Source organism: Aricia agestis, chromosome 14 (assembly GCF_905147365.1).
Source record: "Aricia agestis chromosome 14, ilAriAges1.1, whole genome shotgun sequence".
Lineage (NCBI taxonomy): Eukaryota > Metazoa > Arthropoda > Insecta > Lepidoptera > Lycaenidae > Aricia > Aricia agestis.
The window spans coordinates 13,888,412-13,904,773 of NC_056419.1; the positions used below are offsets into that span (position 1 = coordinate 13,888,412).

At 35.7% G+C, this 16,362-nt stretch overlaps 2 protein-coding genes across 4 annotated transcripts; one reads left to right on the forward strand and one right to left on the reverse strand.

Moving 5' to 3' along the window:
* Positions 1–1,500: 1,500 nt before the first annotated feature.
* Positions 1,501–10,528, reverse strand: LOC121733869 (sideroflexin-2). 3 transcript variants are annotated; one of them, XM_042124262.1, is made up of 9 exons: positions 10,338–10,528; positions 9,726–9,888; positions 7,611–7,781; positions 7,148–7,349; positions 6,006–6,084; positions 2,705–2,792; positions 2,186–2,311; positions 1,788–1,835; positions 1,501–1,617 (listed from the first exon to the last, which is right to left on the reverse strand). In XM_042124262.1, exons 2-9 carry the CDS (start codon positions 9,881–9,883, stop codon positions 1,506–1,508), a joined length of 984 nt encoding a protein of 327 aa, XP_041980196.1. In that variant the 5' UTR covers positions 9,884–9,888; positions 10,338–10,528; the 3' UTR covers positions 1,501–1,505. The 3 variants fall into 3 exon arrangements, with proteins under 3 accessions (XP_041980196.1, XP_041980195.1, XP_041980197.1); XM_042124261.1 differs by having other exon boundaries at positions 9,726–9,886; positions 10,334–10,528; XM_042124263.1 differs by lacking the exon at positions 10,338–10,528 and adding an exon at positions 10,237–10,257 and having other exon boundaries at positions 9,726–9,886.
* A 368-nt stretch (positions 10,529–10,896) lies between these two features.
* Positions 10,897–13,048, forward strand: LOC121733868 (PWWP domain-containing protein 2A-like). Its single transcript, XM_042124260.1, has 3 exons — positions 10,897–11,049; positions 11,129–12,434; positions 12,677–13,048. The coding sequence occupies exons 1-3, from the start codon at positions 10,898–10,900 to the stop codon at positions 12,833–12,835; spliced, it is 1,617 nt and encodes a 538-aa protein (XP_041980194.1). The 5' UTR covers position 10,897; the 3' UTR covers positions 12,836–13,048.
* The last annotated feature ends 3,314 nt before the right edge of the window (positions 13,049–16,362 follow it).

Sequence of the window (16,362 nt, forward strand, 5' to 3'; positions counted from 1 at the left end):
CGGCGTGAAACAGCGCTTGCACTGTGTTTCGCCGAGTGAGTGAGTTTACCGGAGGCCCAATCCCCTACCTTTGTCCCTTCCAACCCTCCCGTATTTCCTTCCCTACCCTCCTGTATTCCCTTCCCTGCCCTCCCCTTTTACCTTATTCCCACTTAAAAGGCCGGCAACGCACCTGCAGCTCTTCTGATGCTGCGAGTGTCCATGGGCGACGGAAGTTGCTTTCCATCAGGTGACCCGTTTGCTCGTTTGCTCCCTTTATTTCATTAAAAAAAATTATAAACCAAGATTTTCGCATTGCAACTACATTTTAATATGGCAGTGTAAAGGAAAATTTGTAACTTTGTAATTGATTCTCCTACATCTATACTGATTAACGATTACTTTTACAACCAACAATTTTATTCTAGCGTGAATAACGTCATGTCCTTAAATAAAAATGCTTATTGAACTATTTATTCTGATTTTAGAAACCCCGTTACTAATAAAAATATCAAAATAATAGGTACAATTTACAATCTCTTATTCTTGTTAGATATTTAGATAAGTCACTTGATATACAAGTACAAAACATTGTAAAGTCTATTTAAAGATTTTTTTTTATTAGTAATGATAAGTACTCACATACGGTTTTGCTCGATAGAGCAATAACGTCGAGCAAAACCCGCGGCTCGGGCTTTCGTCCACACATTCAGCATTGCTCGATAGTTTTATTCTAAATCGATATATTTAATTCGATCAGCCGGCTCAATCGAGTAATTATTACTCGATTTGTAAAACTATCGAGCAAAACCGCATGTGAGTACTTAGTATAAAAGGGTTTAAATTATAACTGGTTTGTACTCTAACATACATTACTAATGGCTTATTTATTATAGCAGTAGTGTTTTAATATCATATATTACTACGAATAATAAAAACTAAGGAAGAGCAACTGTCAAAAAATTACGAAGACCCGAATACATGCATACTTTATGCATGTATTCGGTACACAATTTTGTGTAAATATAGAAGTGACAATTAAAGTCAAACCAACCAAAAAAAGTAACAAAAGTAAAAGGAACCAAATTCAAAACGGTTAAAGTACGGGAGTTACGGTTCCTTAATTTTTATTATTCGTAGATAAATTATTATAAATAATTTAGGCCTTTGCATCATTTGGGACATGTTATTTTAAATGACCATACGACTTTGTTATGTAAATTGTATGCATCAAGTGATTACATTTTCATTTATGAGTTATGACTTAATATCTCATTTTAACTAACAATATTTCAATTTCCATAATATTGTACCTCTTTTTACTATTTAATTGATTCTAATTTTTATACTTATCAGATAGATGTTAATACAGTTTTTAGCAAAAACTAATATAAGTTATGTTGCTTTAATTGTAAAAATAGTGTCATTAAACCAAAGTGTAGTCACGAATATAATATTAGAACACTACTGCTACCTGTCTATACCTGTCTACAGATCTACACGTCTGTCTGTCCATGTCTATATGTTTATAGTCCCTTGTTAAAGTAGACATATTGGGGCGGTTTGCCGTTCGTGTTCTTCACAATTTCTTCGTAGTTTTCGCTCTCATAACGCTTGATTGTGTCGATTGATAGTTTACTGAAAAACACATTGAAATATTTGAATAAGTACTATAAATTTATAAAATTATTAAACTAGGGGTCCGCCCCGGCTCCGCCCGTGGCACATAGCCTACAGCACTCAGGGACATCTTAGCTATACATTGATAATAATATTATAAAAGATTTGTTAAAAGTTAAAGAACTTACCATCTTTGCGGGAATATGGCACAGGCAGTGGGCACCATGAATGTTAAGCTGAAAAAAAAAACGTATTTTAAGTCTTGGTATAAACTGATGAATAAACGCTCGTCATAGTGATTTAAAAATGTTCCTGTCGATTCAAGATTGAGCTCTAGTATATTCAATTCATTACGTAGAAAATTATTTAATTGTAAAAAAAAAAAATATTTGCGCGAGGCTAAGCTATAACATTAATATCGCAGGGCGACACCTATTCGTGTCTTCATGTATCCTGACTCCTGAATGATGAGTCCTTAAATGGTCGTAATTACATCATGGCGTTGCGTTATTAGCAATCACAAGTTCATGTTTCCCAGTTATTTGTGCCTTCATCATGATCCAGCCGGTATTCCCCGTGTACTCACAACATGCCGACGACAGCAGTCTGTATGCCGACGTGCGCCCACTTCACCCGCTTCATCCACGCGCGCGTCTCCAGTCGCTCCATGATGAACGGCAGCAGCACCATGCCGGGCGCGCACATCGCGATCCTGAATACAACATTCAAAATGTATATTAAGTAATATAAAATTCTGCAAAATGTGAGTTAGAGTCGCTTGAATTTCAACTGTCTCGCTATCGCGGTTTTTGAGATAAAGCCTGGAGACAGACAGACGGATGGACGGACGGACGGATGGACGGACCGACGGATGGACGGATGGATGGACGGACAGACGGGCGGACGAGCGGACAGACAGACAGGATCCTGTTTTTAGTTTTACCCTATGGGGCCAAATTGTATTAATTTTTCTTTCACAAAACATTCCTAGGCCCAAAAAAAGATTTAGCGAAAGCTGTTCAGCAGTTCTCGAGGTCAGCGCTTACCAATACAATCAGCTGTTCATTTTTTATTAAAGACTACATTTTTATGCATAATACTTCACCTGGAAGTGACGACCTGCGAGATGCCCTTGACCGGCGCAAGCTGCGACTTGCCAATCACCTTACCGTTTTCATCAGTTACCTCTAGACCTGAAAATACAAATCACTTATTCATATTTCTGGAAACAAAAATATATATACACTTTTACCCGCCCGTACCGGGCGTAATTAACGATACTCTAAAAATAAAATTTAATCTAGGCGGCACGCACGATCATAGAACAGACGCAATCAGTACCCTGTCAAAATTGTACTTCCCTTTTAAATAGTGCCGCAATCAGTCCTACTAGAGTCTGGCTAGCGAAAGATGAGACTGGAAAAAGGCGGCAAATTCAAAAAATCTACGTATGGCAACCTTGTCTATAGTCGGAATTATAGTTTTGATACTTGATTATTTATGACAATAATATTATATTTTAGTTTGGTTTGGTTGGGAACTCATTTCAATAATAAGATTATTGTTGTTGTTTACTTAAATTTTATTTTGCAATACATTGTGTTTCGTTTTTGACGAAAACTCTTGCATGTTTTTGTCGGAGTATTAAAACTTCTTCTTTAATACTTACCGTACATCATGAAATATATTACAAAATATAATTTAACCAAACAATTATCTTTATTTTCTTAAGCTAAATTGTCACTACTGTTTCTAAGTTTAAATATAATTTATTTTAAATGTTAAATAATTTCCTATATTACATTATTACTCGCAAGCATCATAGATTGTATTAATTATACTCAAATATGTTTATTTAATACATACTTGTCCATGCCTGAAACTAATAACCCTCCCTTGCAAGTTGATTAAAAACAAAGGATTAAGGGGAGATGAAAAAACAACACAGAAAATCAAAGGTTGCGGAATTTTTTTTCGCATTTTATATAAACATTCGAAAGATTTTTTTTATAAAGTTTATTTACAATTGACTAAAATATATAGGTGCCATTTTGTTTGACAACTTTTTGCCATCTTGTTGGTAGGGACACGATCCCATTGCTATAAAAATTTTGGGGCTTCTGATGAAAAAACTGCGACAAGTGGTTTTGGCAGTCCTCTTGTGATGTCAACCTGACACTACCTAAGGAATCCTGCAGCGATTGAAACAGTTGGAAATCTGAAGGTGCAAGGTCAAGACTATACGGCGGATGCATTAACACCTCCCAGCCAAACTCCCGTAACCACACGCCTTTATTTATGTGGCCTTCTTTTTAATCCTTTTTAGTACAAACACTGACATCTGTAAATATTATGTTCATAAATAAAGTTAGCATTCAATAACAAAGTTGCTTTCAGGTAGTTTTTTTTGTAACGTTAGGGTCTTACCGGTCTAAAAAGAAATCTCATCAGGGAACTGATTTTGTCTTCTTGGAACATAATATCTCATATTTTATTTAACACTTCTTGGAACATAATATCTCATATTTTAATTATGCTTGATATTTTAACTTGCGTAACTGAATCCTTTGCATCATTCATGTTACCTGCAAAACAATAAATTCAATTACATACATGATAAATAATATTGATTTTAATTAATTGTAATTGAAAGTATCAAAATCTTTTAAATGTACTTACCAATGCACTGGGATATTTCATGTAAACAATCTTGTTTTTGTTTAAAAATTGCATCCTTTTCACTTCTTTTTTGTTCGTATTTACATAGCTAAAAGCAGTTTTCACAAATCTCTTTTCAAAGTTTTCGTCACGTTTAAATTAGAATCAATCACGTAAACCACAGAAATATTTTTCACTTTGACACATAAACAACAGATGCTATAGGTGACGCTGACGTTAACGACAGTGTTACCATAATCAGTTTTGGAATAAAAAGCCAGTCTCATCTTTCGCTAGCCAGACTCTATCAACATAATACTTCGCTTTTAAGTAGTGACGCAATCAGTCCCCCTGTCAAAATAGTACTTACCTTTATACATTATAGTGACGCAATCAGTCCCCCTGTCAATATAGTAATTCCCTTTATACAGTGTGTTAGTGTTAACACCGTTATCCTTGAAACCATGTCAAAATGAACAACTTTTTCTATGAGAACAATGCTGGGAACTCAAAAAAAACCGTCTTCACATCCATACGGATGCCCGAATCGGCAATTTGTATGGGTATAAGCAGGGGGTGTCACTCCGCCGTTCCGCCGCCGAGCTACAAGTACATACGAGACTCCCCAACTTCGGGGCGATTCAATGGTTGCCGCGAACTGACTCGTGGCGCACGCGCGCGCCTCTTACGCATAGTCATATTTTAATTGGCAAAACTTATCAAAAAAAAAAAAATACTGCATTGCAGCCGATTGTTGGGACAATGAAAAAAAGGCAAATTTATATAATATCTACTGTCATGGTACCTAAATCTATGACAATAATAATATTAAATATACACACAAATGTTTTATATTTAATTATAATAAATATGCTTATTTAAAATAGGTGGTAGGTGGTAGCCGCATATACTTACATTATACATAATAATATAATCCATACTTAATTACCTACATCAAAAGAAAATCAGGTGTCATGTCTGTGTAAACTGATTTATATGTTCGGTATTCATTTACCTAACAGTTTCCGTATTTACGTAACCTTGCGCGGTATTTATACTTATTTGATTTTGACAACCCTATTTTCGGAATATAGTCAACAACACACACACGGCGCCATAAAACTCAATGTCGGCTGCTCGCGTGCGGTCCGTTTGTTACTTATGTAGGCACATAAATCGGCGGCATTTGTGAAAATCAAAGCAGTGAGACTTCTGTACTTGTACTATTATCTATTCTGTGGTATAAGGACGGATTTTTTGAGTTCCCAGCATTGTTCTCATAGAAAAAGTTGTTCATTTTGACGGGCTCATTTGATGGTTTCAAGGATAACGGTGTTTACACTAACACACTGTATAGTGACGCAATCAGTCCCCCTGTCAAATTAGTACTTCCCTTTTTAACTTTACTCACGCTTTCTCACTTTGGGGAGTAAGGGTGAAGCCAAACGAGCGTAATTTGTGAGTTGTAAGTCGCAGAACCTCAAGAAGTTTTACTTTAGTTGTGGGTGTACAATTTGTGCACTCTTGTAGGAGGAGTAAATTAGACACAGAATACTGTATCACTCTGCACTGCCACTCGACTGGCTCGTGGATATTAGAAGAAGTGATCGTCAGACCGAAGACTAGCGACCACTACTACTCTCCCCACTACCTACCCAAGTAGGCGGGGCATTTCTTTATTTATCAATACACTAAAGTGGGCACACTAGTTTTTTTTTGTTATTTGATTTAAGCGAGTGGTAACTCACCTAACAATATTTCGTTCTGTCTCATGAGCGGTATGTTGACCCAGTTGGCGGCCGCCACGGCGACGAACGGTACGAACCTCTGAAATGTACACGTGGACGGTTATACAAGCAACAGACGTGATGAAGTGGGTAACTAAAATTTAATAAAATAAGGGCAATTACTCAGTTTTTCCTTAAAATTTGAACAAACCTAGTCGTCACTCACTTACTTCATAATCTGGCTAATATAATATCTGGCTATAAATAAAATCCACATAAATTCCAAATTCATTTCAAATCTTTTCCCTGTCCCTAAACTCTAAAGCCTCCATAATATAAACAAAAAAATTTGGCGGCGGCCATTTTGTGAACATATGTCCCGACGGTCCCGCTTTCAGGCAGTCTGTCCCGCTGTCCCCCGCGAGGCCGAAATTGTCCCGCTGTTGCAAACAGACCAAACGATAATTTAATAGTATTTTTATGTTTGAAATGGCAACTCATGGAAGTAACGCACTCCAATACAATAAACGTGATTATTCTGCCATATTTAGCTCGATATCAATAATGGTAGATATAACAAATAGGCCTCTATACTTTCATAATAAAGAAATAAAATTAAAATAAATTTATTTTATGGGTGTTGAATTGTCAGATGTAGCGGGCACTTACGCGGCCGCCATTTGCTTTTCAGTTTTCACTGAACTATGGAGTGTAGATGGAGGAGAACTATCTCTGTATGTAAAAAGTGTCCGCTGATTGCTGAAATGCGTTAAATTAGGGTGGCGCTATAGTAGCAACAGGGTAAATTTTAAATCATTTAGCAGCTTTTATTTCAGCTATTTTAGGTTATATTTTTCAAAATATATTGGTATTAAACCAGTAATTCTGTAACTCGGCTATTCGGCTAACTTCAATTTATATTTTGTCACCAACGGCTACATTCATTCCATACCCTTTGCTGCAGCTAGTGCCACTCTTGGAGGATTTTTCAACTGTTATTTACTGCGTACAGCTGGACACATTTTCAAATATCCCCCATATAAGATAGTTCATCTCCATCTACATTCCATACACTGAACGGACATTTTTCACGAAGCAGAGATAATATAATTAAATAAGTATAATTGACGATCGATCGTTCAATGTAATTATGTACTACTTACAGCCAATATAGGGTTTTTAGCTCTCTTCTGGACAACGAATTTGAACGTCAAAGCCGTCGCCATAGCTGCCGATGTGGCGGAGACATACGCGGCGGCCATTTGCTTTTCGCTGAGAGGGGAGTTTGCGTTGCGGTTGGTGTAGTTGACTAGCGCATTGAAAGACTGATTCACCCACTGCCAGAATACCACTGCTGTTGCTGTTCTGAAATTACGGTTTCAAATAAAAAAAATATACCATCATAAACAAGTCATCATAAAAAACTGTTTCTTTTCCTTTCTACAGAGTTACACACGAATAGAAAAGTGATACAATAATATATAAAAAATCATTGTCTATCCATAATATTTGGTCGCTAACATCCATCAGTTCTTTAACACTTTTTTCCCTTACTCTCATAAGTCATAAGTCATAACCCAGTGGGACGAGGGAGGAGGGGATATTATTGAGATTAACGAAATCTACCTGTACCACTGCAGCATGGCGCCAGTGATGAGGCATCCTCCAGGCACCTGGAATGACATCCGCCCGAAGACATTCTGAAGCTCCCCGCTGTCAGGATGAAAAGCCGATTCATACAGCTGCTTCGCTCGGACGATCTGATCGTAGGTGGTGCCCGCTGGTTCTTGGCCATTCCTGGAAAAATACACTTAACCCATCAATCCTCAAACGGCAGCCGGCTGCCGCATAACAATTGAAAATCTATTGTGTCTGCGATACCCACGATGGTGGACGCTTAGTTTCTGATGTTATTGATTGTAGTTTGTCTTTTTAAGCCCCGACCAAAAAGGGGAGTGTTATAAGATGTGTATGTCTATTCGTCTGTCTGTATGTCTGACTGTCTGTATGCGTGTGTGTCTGTACTACTCCGAGACCCGGGCCGTATTTTCACGATTCGGATTGGCCATAGTAATGTAGGCTACAAATTCGCGCAAAAATTCGTTCATAAAAAATAATTATTATCCTTATTATAGTAAATTGGCTGTTACAATTCATTAACATAATATGTATATTTATTGCACCTATTTAGCTGTAATAATATAATATACAGTTGTTAGCTCCAATTACATACAAGTACGTACATGCAATTAAACATAACTCATCTAGACGGCAAACTAATGTTATAACGTCTTATACCTATTTGTATAATATTATGTATTTATGTGTGTTTATCACAGAATTCTGACCACAACTTTGTTGCATTATAATTTCGGCGCACGAGAATCGTAAATTTTCCCAGCATAATCTGGGATTGATTTAGCGCGCAGCCAATAGAGATGACAAATAGACACACAAGCATTTGTTATTTACAGTTAAACAAACAGACAGACACATTCAGCATTTACAATATTAGTGTTTTATAACAGACAGACACATTCAGCATTTACAATATTAGTGTTAATTAGTAACAATTAAATCTGGATTTCAGTAAAATTTTGCACACAATTTAAAACTGAACTTCGGTCAGTCTTAAAGTTAGCAAACATTTGCATTGCAATGAATATTATTTCCATAATATTCATTGCAATGCTTATCATGTTAACAAGCAGGGATGTTTAAATTCTGTAAAATCGATTTTTCTTTGACAAAGAATGTTTATAAATTTATAAAAGTATTTTAATTATTTAAAAATTACTTTGAGTTCCCCTAGGGCCTAGGTCATGGCATCACGCCTACGGCTTTGAGACTGATTTTGATGGGCATAGAATATAGATAATAAATATGGGGTCTCTCCCAAAAAAATACACTTGTAAGCTCTCCCTGAAGTAGACTTCAGGCTTAATTGTGTATTTTAGGAAAATTCATGGTTAAAGATTTTATCTTTTAATTCATGATTGAATTGAGAGTCAAAGAAAACTTTAATAAACATGTTATTAATTTTTTCTTTTAAATTTCTATAACAATTTGAAATATGTACAAATCCTAATGATTCCATACCTATTGTTTTCTCAATTGTATTACGGTTCATCAAAACAACCTCGTTACAGTGTGAAGGTCATCCTACTTAATTTCAATTGGCTGTATTTATGTAAATACGGCGAGCCCACTAGTGTTAACATTATGGTAATTCCATGGCAGTTCTTCAAACCTGATTGATTTCAATAACCTGTTTTGTATAGTTGTGTCAATGTGAAACTAGTATACATATAGGTATTTATTGCAATGACCATATTTTTTGTTAAACAAAATTTCAAATTAAAACCATGTTCTTACATTCTATTTTGAACTGTCTTTCACAGTTACACATCCAAATAAATATTTGACTGATTCAAAATACATAACTAATTAAAGCTTCAACACCCATACGGCCCAAGTGGGCCGCGAGAAGTGTGAACAAAAGATTTCCAAGAATCCATGATCAAAAGATTAACTTAGCATATCGTAAACATATATATCAGTATATAACATTTTAAAGAAGTGTAATTTGATAGTAAATAAAGGGATAAAAGTGTTATATTTAGTAATTACTGCACTCTTTCCTATTTTAAATAGCTAAACTCTATATTCATGTTTTCGGTGTTATAGGAGGTTAAGTTAGGTGTTATAATATTATGTTAAAAAGATTATAAAAATACATACTTGTATTTAAAATACAACTCCTTTGCTTCATAAAGTTCTTTCTCAGGGACAAGAGAGAGTAGAGGATTGGAGATGTAGGCGAAGTGTTTAAATCTTCCAACAAATGTAGCTTGATCCCACAGGGGCTGAGTGATATCAATCCTTCTTTCCACTGCCATTTTCTGAAAAAATAATAAAGTTTTTTTGACTTTAAACTTTAATATTGCAAGATATACTGAGCATGTAAAATAAGGACACCATTTACCGCATGTTATACAATTCTGTATAGTTTTAAAATTGATTTATTAAAATAGGTAACATAGTTATACATCTACATTTTAAGGAATACAGCTTTCATGTGCTTGTTTTATTATTATCTATTTAATGAATATGATGTACACTGATTCGTATTCAGTGTTAGATGCACAAGAGTCTACGAGGGAAAATAAGGAGCGGAAAGTGAATAATTATGGCATTTGAAATAATACAAAACATTGTTTCATACATTGTAACAACTTATTCAAGTGTTTACCTTTATCTCATTGTAATAAATGCGGAATTATATTACACTGTTCGTTAACATAATACATTATGTAAGCCGACAAAACTGGTAATAAATCCATACAAACCTCTTAGTTGAAATACCACTTGAAAGATATTCTAGAGAACCTACACAAACATTTGTCGCCTAATGTATATTATGAATACTTATGGGATTATAGATTAACGTTTATGCTTGAACTATTTTATGTTAACTCTCAATAATCGATTTAATAAGTCCGTTTTTTCGAAGCAAACGCGAAAAACATAAAATTGGAAACCCAGAAAAATGTCAAAACATTGGAAAACGTCAAAAAAATTCTGACATCAGCTGTCATATCCGTGTCAAATCCTCAAATCCTGACATTAGGCTTAGAGTAGACTAAAAACACAAGATTTCTCATCAGATTCAGATTTCAGAGTTCAGATCAAAAGATTAACAATACATAATTTAAATAATAAAATAGTATTTTGTTAGTTTTTCCGTGTTTTTTCAAATGAACTTCTCGATTTCTATGAAAACAATCAATTATTTCCAATTTATGATCGAGGTCTGAAAAATATTGTATCCATATCTTTACAACCAAAAACTACAGAGTGGACTGTGGAGTCTGTGGACAATGCTCTGTACTCTATGCTTTATTAGAAAGAATATGGCGGCTGTCGTTCTAACAGCCGATATGACGATTCAAAAGAATTCTAAGATTTTAGTGAATGTAGAAGAAGCTCTTGCAGATTTAATAGTGGTGTCCTATCAATCAGAGAATCAAAAATTTCAGGGTGTGCTCCTAGATTCAAACAAGGGGTAAGCAAACTCCACATCCTCAGGCCACGATTATCGATTATCACTTTGTGTTCCTCTAAAATATTCCATTATTTTGCAGTAATTTACCCTTTGGAGTGTACAATCTCCATCCAGCGTTCACGAAGAGCGACCCCTCTAGTACGAAACAAGATGATAAGCTACATTCCGTCAGTCAGAGGTTCTCGTATGAGGATCCGGATTACGATGACAACACGCAGAAATCCAAGAAACAGAGCAAAGCGAAGCCCCAGCCGCGACAAAAGATGACGGTGAGACTTCGCCCCCGTAAAGTTCTGTGTTCCAACTGCCAGGGGATATGCAACGAGAACAATGAAAACGTGGACGTGTCCAAAAAACGCAAGATAGAATCAGACGAGGACCTTTCCAAAGATGGCCCCTCGTCGAAACCCGAAAAAAAATACCTCGCGGGCGGCACACTCATACCAAAACTTTCCAGACTGCAATCTAGCGAAATAACGAGTGCCACAAAACGGACAAACCCAAAGTCGAGTGACAAAGTGCGAAGTGTTAAGACCTCCCCGTCGGATGACGAATCCACGAAAACTAGGGAGCTGGCGTTCGTGAGTGTGTCGGACAGTGCGGAGCTATGTGATAAAGACGATAAAAGTGAAGATAATAATACATTTAGTAGCCTATTTTCTAGTGCGAGAACCTTAAAAATTTGTTTCGGTGAAGGGGAGGGCACGGTCGTAAAAATACCTCCCCTGTCCGGTGATTACAATGAGGACTCTGGCGTTTCTTGTGATATGACTAAACCCGTCAAAATAGAATCGAGAGCTGAGAAAAAGGCTTTAAAAAAAGCTAAAAAGCAGGCCAAGAAAAACAGTACTCTGGAGAAAACTGTAAGTTTATGGATAGAACAATCTCCAAAACACATTGGAGCTCTCTCTCCCCGAAACAATGTAAGCAACAGCCCCCCAGTAGATTTAACAGATAAAAAACACAAGCACCGAGTGAAACATAAAAAGAAACACAAAGTTATGAAAAAGAGTGATGAGAACTCTAGTAAAGAAGAACCCCTAGAATACTTTAGCAGTGTAAAAGATGATTGCTTGAAACAAAAACTCTCAATTAGCTTACGTAGACTCAGTAGTAACTCATATGAGCAGCAAAGTGATGAAGAAGATAACGAGAGTGAAACAGTTCCTGATTTTCCACCGAATGCTCCGGAAAGTGCAGGTGGAAAGCTGGTGAGGGTGTCTCCAGGAGATATTGTTTGGGGCAAGGTTGTGGGCTTTCCATGGTGGCCTGGACGTGTCCTTAGTGTGACGTCAGCTTCGAGAGCTCATGTTGCATGGTATGCCTCGACGACATCCTCTCTCATGCCATGTGATAGTTTGAGCCCATTCCTAGAAGACTATAAGGTGAGTTAGAACTTTCTTACTGCTAATTGCAGCTAATATGGCCAACTCCTATTTTTTTTTAATTCATATACTTATTACAATAATAGTAATTATTACTATAAGACAGTTTCTCTATATTATGAAGTCACTGTTATGCACCATTCAAGACTAAATAGTAATCTTCAAGTCATGATCATCAATAGCATACAATCTTTATAACATAAGTATCTCTCAACAATTATTGTTGTCGTAAACATTTTCAGATACGCTTTAATAAGAAGAAACGGGGTCCCTACAAAGAGGCAGTGAAGCAAGCCATGTTGGAGGCTAGGAGGATAGAATCTCATACGGATCCTCTAGCTAGTCCGACTCATCAAAACCTCACAAATGTTTCCCCACGCCCAATTGATGTGTTCTCCTAATCGTGATTGTACAAGGTTATAACAAAACATTGTGATATATTAATTTACCTGCACAAACTTTTGACCATTAGTTGTAAGAATTATAGAAGCTGAATGGACCAGCTAGCTTTCATTGAACTAATTTTATAGAGTGTGCAATAGTTAGTTGTCTTCTCATATCACAATCTTAGGTTGGGTTGCACCAGAGGCGTGGTTAAAGTTATGGTTATAGTTAATTAAACCTTAACTTTGACCACAGAATTTGACAGAAAAAGTTGCTGATCTGACAAGGCTTTATAAGAACGTGGGCGGGGGCGCTGCTGGTAAAGGAGAACTGTCAAAAATGGCGTTTTTGTATGATGATAGCGTTAGTTCCTTTTTTCGCCACGTGCATTTAAAGCCTTGTCGAGCTCTATGGTTATGGTTAAATATGGCGTCTTGATGGCGTCCATTTTTAACTTTAACCAAAAATTTGACATTTTGCATTGTAGTTAAAGTTATAGTTAAAGTAAGTTGGTGCAACCCACCCTAAAACTGTTAATTTCATATTTTTTTATTTCATCTTCTGCAGATTATAGTTGATTTGTTTTTAATTTCTTAATGGTAAAATAGGAAAAGATTAACTTAAAAAATGTGCTTAACACCTGCTGTCTATGGGATGGACAGAATAAAAGCAGTAAAAGAGTGCTTTAAAAAGTAATTGGAGAATATTGTTACTTTGTAGAGGTAACTTCTACATTGCACAAGATTTCTTCTGATTGGCTGATTTCCAAGAAAAAAGATTTGAGGTATATTATAGGCTTTGCAGGTTTAGCTTGTATACTTCAACACCCAATACATGCACTGTTTCATATCACAGGGTATATGTAAAAACCTGTAGCTAGATAACATAATACTTCCATTACTTTCATCATATTATGCTACTTTAACTACATATTATACTATGTCTTATTTTTTGTATATTAATTTATTGAAGCTACATTAAATATTACTACTTATACTTTTTCTGTAGACAACTGTTACTATATATGAACATGATTATATTATGTACTATTAGCTGTATAATGTTAATTCATTCCTTTGTTATCGGTAAGTTAAAATTATATTTTTTTTTCTAGTAGTTTAACTTGGCCGAAGATATTTTTATTTCCATTGATTTGTTATTTAATATTTTAAGTATTTGGTTAAAATTTGTATTGATGTTTAGTGTTATATGCTTAACTTGTTTTTTAAATGCAGCCAAAAGCTGACCATTATTAATTTTAAACTATAATTTTTTTAATTGCAAATGATGGGGCTGACTTTAATGAATTAGTTTTAAAATGTTTCTATTGTTTTATGCGTAAGCATAAACGAGTACGTATTTTAACATTAAATTGTTTCCATATTTTTTTTATTAAAAGAACAGCAAAACGCCTTACGACTGTGGAAATGTTGTCTAATTAATTTAAAGTAGTTTTGTGCCAGTGCACACAGGTAAACGTCTTAGGCCAAATATTGTTTTATGGTCAAAAATTCAATATGGCAGGTAAAATTTGTGAATATGTTAGTATGATACTGTCTACTGATAAATAATATGATATTACATATTGTAATGTGTTAAATTAAACAAAGAACAACACTATTTTTATAATTAAAGTCCTGATTATGCCCACTGATCTACATGATACTAAAAAGCTATAGAAATGCAAGCATTATTTCAGTGTATCTTTAAAAAGTGTTCTTCAAATATTTAAGCTCATTCCTATGGATATAGATAACATAGTGCAAAAAATTATAGCTGAAGTTTTAAATCTAAATATGTAATACTGATTCCAAAATAATATACAGATTTGCCATGTGCCAACTGGATACCGTATATTCTTGTAGCCTTGATAAAGAAGGTAATACCAACTTGTTGTCCTTATCAAATAAAGGTTGGCTTAATATTATGAAACCACTCCTGTAGGCACATAGCATAACATGTAAAAATATTTTTAATGGGGAAATCATCAACAACTCATGCCAAAGGTAAACTATCTCTGTCTCTGTTGTTATTGGTGTTAATTAAGATAGCGTTAAGGTTATAATTTACTTTCAGCTATGTATTGTCACTACAGGAATTGTATTTTTGAAATAAATAGTTATATATTATCTCAGTATGTCTTTGTTTTACTAAATTAAAATAGTTATAATTAGGCTGCCTTTACAATAGCGTTTGTCCCGCGTAGGCGTTCGATGAACGTATGCGCAGCGCGAGGCCGCGACAACGCGGCGCATGCTTCGCGTTCTCGCCGCTTCTCGACTGGAACAATCAGTACCACAGATCAAGTTATATAATATATATTTAATAGAATCAGTACACTGAAGTCTGAACAATCAGCGCCCGCGCCGCCGCGCCGCTGCGCTAGCGTAAGTTCGTCGAACGCCTACGCTGGACAAACGCTAGTGTGAATGCAGCCTTAGTGTCTCAGTAACAAGTAACAACATCCGTGGCTCTTATAAGTTATAATGCACTGGTTAGTTAGAGTGTGCTCAACTCACTCAAGGGCTTAAAAATGTATGTATTTAAAATTTAAAGTAATACTTATCTTAAATTAGAACTTATTATAATATTATATTATTGGACAGTCAAAAAATTTCCACACTATCAAAGCATGGAAATTTGAACATGGTTACTCTGGTTGAAAAAGTACAGAACTATACTACCTAATAAATTAGAGGCATCAAAGAACTGACTACTTAGACTGGATTGCACCAACTAACTTGAACTTTAACTGTAACTTTAACTTTAACTTTGACTACAGTGCAAAATGTCAAATCTTTGGGTAAAGTTAAAAATGGACGCCATCAAGACGCCCTATTTAACTATAACCATAGAGCTCGACAAGGTTTTAAATGCATGTGGCGAAAAAAGGAACTAACGCTGTTATCATACAAAAACCGCCATTTTTGACAGTTCTCCTTTACCAGCAGCGCCCCCGCCCACGCGCATGTATAACCTTGTTGGATCAGCTGTCATCTGTCAATTTCTCCGGGCAAAGTTAAGGGTAAAGTTAAAGTTAAATTTACCTTAACTATAACTTTAACTTTACCCACGCCTCTGGTGCAAGTTGCAACCCAGTCTTAGACTGGATTGTACCAACTAACTTTAACTGTAACTTTAACTTTGCCTACAGTGCAAAATGTCAAATCTTTGGGTAAAGTTAAAAATGGATGCCATCAAGACGCCATATTTAACTATAACCATAGAGCTCGACAAGGTTTTAAATGCATGTGGCGAAAAAAGGAACTAACGCTGTCATCATACAAAAACCGCCATTTTTGACAGTTCTCCTATATGATTCTCCTCTACCAGCAGCGCCCCCTCCCACGCGCATATTGTATAACCTTGTTGGATCAGCTGTCATCTGTCAATTTCTCCGGGCAAAGTTAAGTAAATTTAAAGTTAAATTTACCTTAACTATAACCATAACTTTAACTTTACCCACGCCTCTGGTGCAACCCAGTCTTAGTTGAAATGAAAGTGGGCCGGCTGTATATAATATGCATTCAGCAGGACAGACGGT

What these genes read in the sequence shown, in the direction of transcription:
- LOC121733869 (XM_042124262.1), bottom strand. Translation starts at nt 9,883, where the DNA reads ATGGCAGTGGAAAGAAGGATTGATATCACTCAGCCCCTGTGGGATCAA. An exon ending in GAGTTGTATTTTAAATACAA is followed by an intron (nt 7,782 to 9,725) that starts GTATGTATTTTT and finishes GTATTTTTCCAG; the next exon opens with GAATGGCCAAGAACCAGCGG. An exon ending in ACTGCTGTCGTCGGCATGTT is followed by an intron (nt 1,836 to 2,185) that starts GTGAGTACACGG and finishes TTTTTTTTTCAG; the next exon opens with CTTAACATTCATGGTGCCCA.
- LOC121733868 (XM_042124260.1), top strand. Translation starts at nt 10,898, where the DNA reads ATGGCGGCTGTCGTTCTAACAGCCGATATGACGATTCAAAAGAATTCT. An exon ending in CTCCTAGATTCAAACAAGGG is followed by an intron (nt 11,050 to 11,128) that starts GTAAGCAAACTC and finishes ATTATTTTGCAG; the next exon opens with TAATTTACCCTTTGGAGTGT. An exon ending in CATTCCTAGAAGACTATAAG is followed by an intron (nt 12,435 to 12,676) that starts GTGAGTTAGAAC and finishes AAACATTTTCAG; the next exon opens with ATACGCTTTAATAAGAAGAA.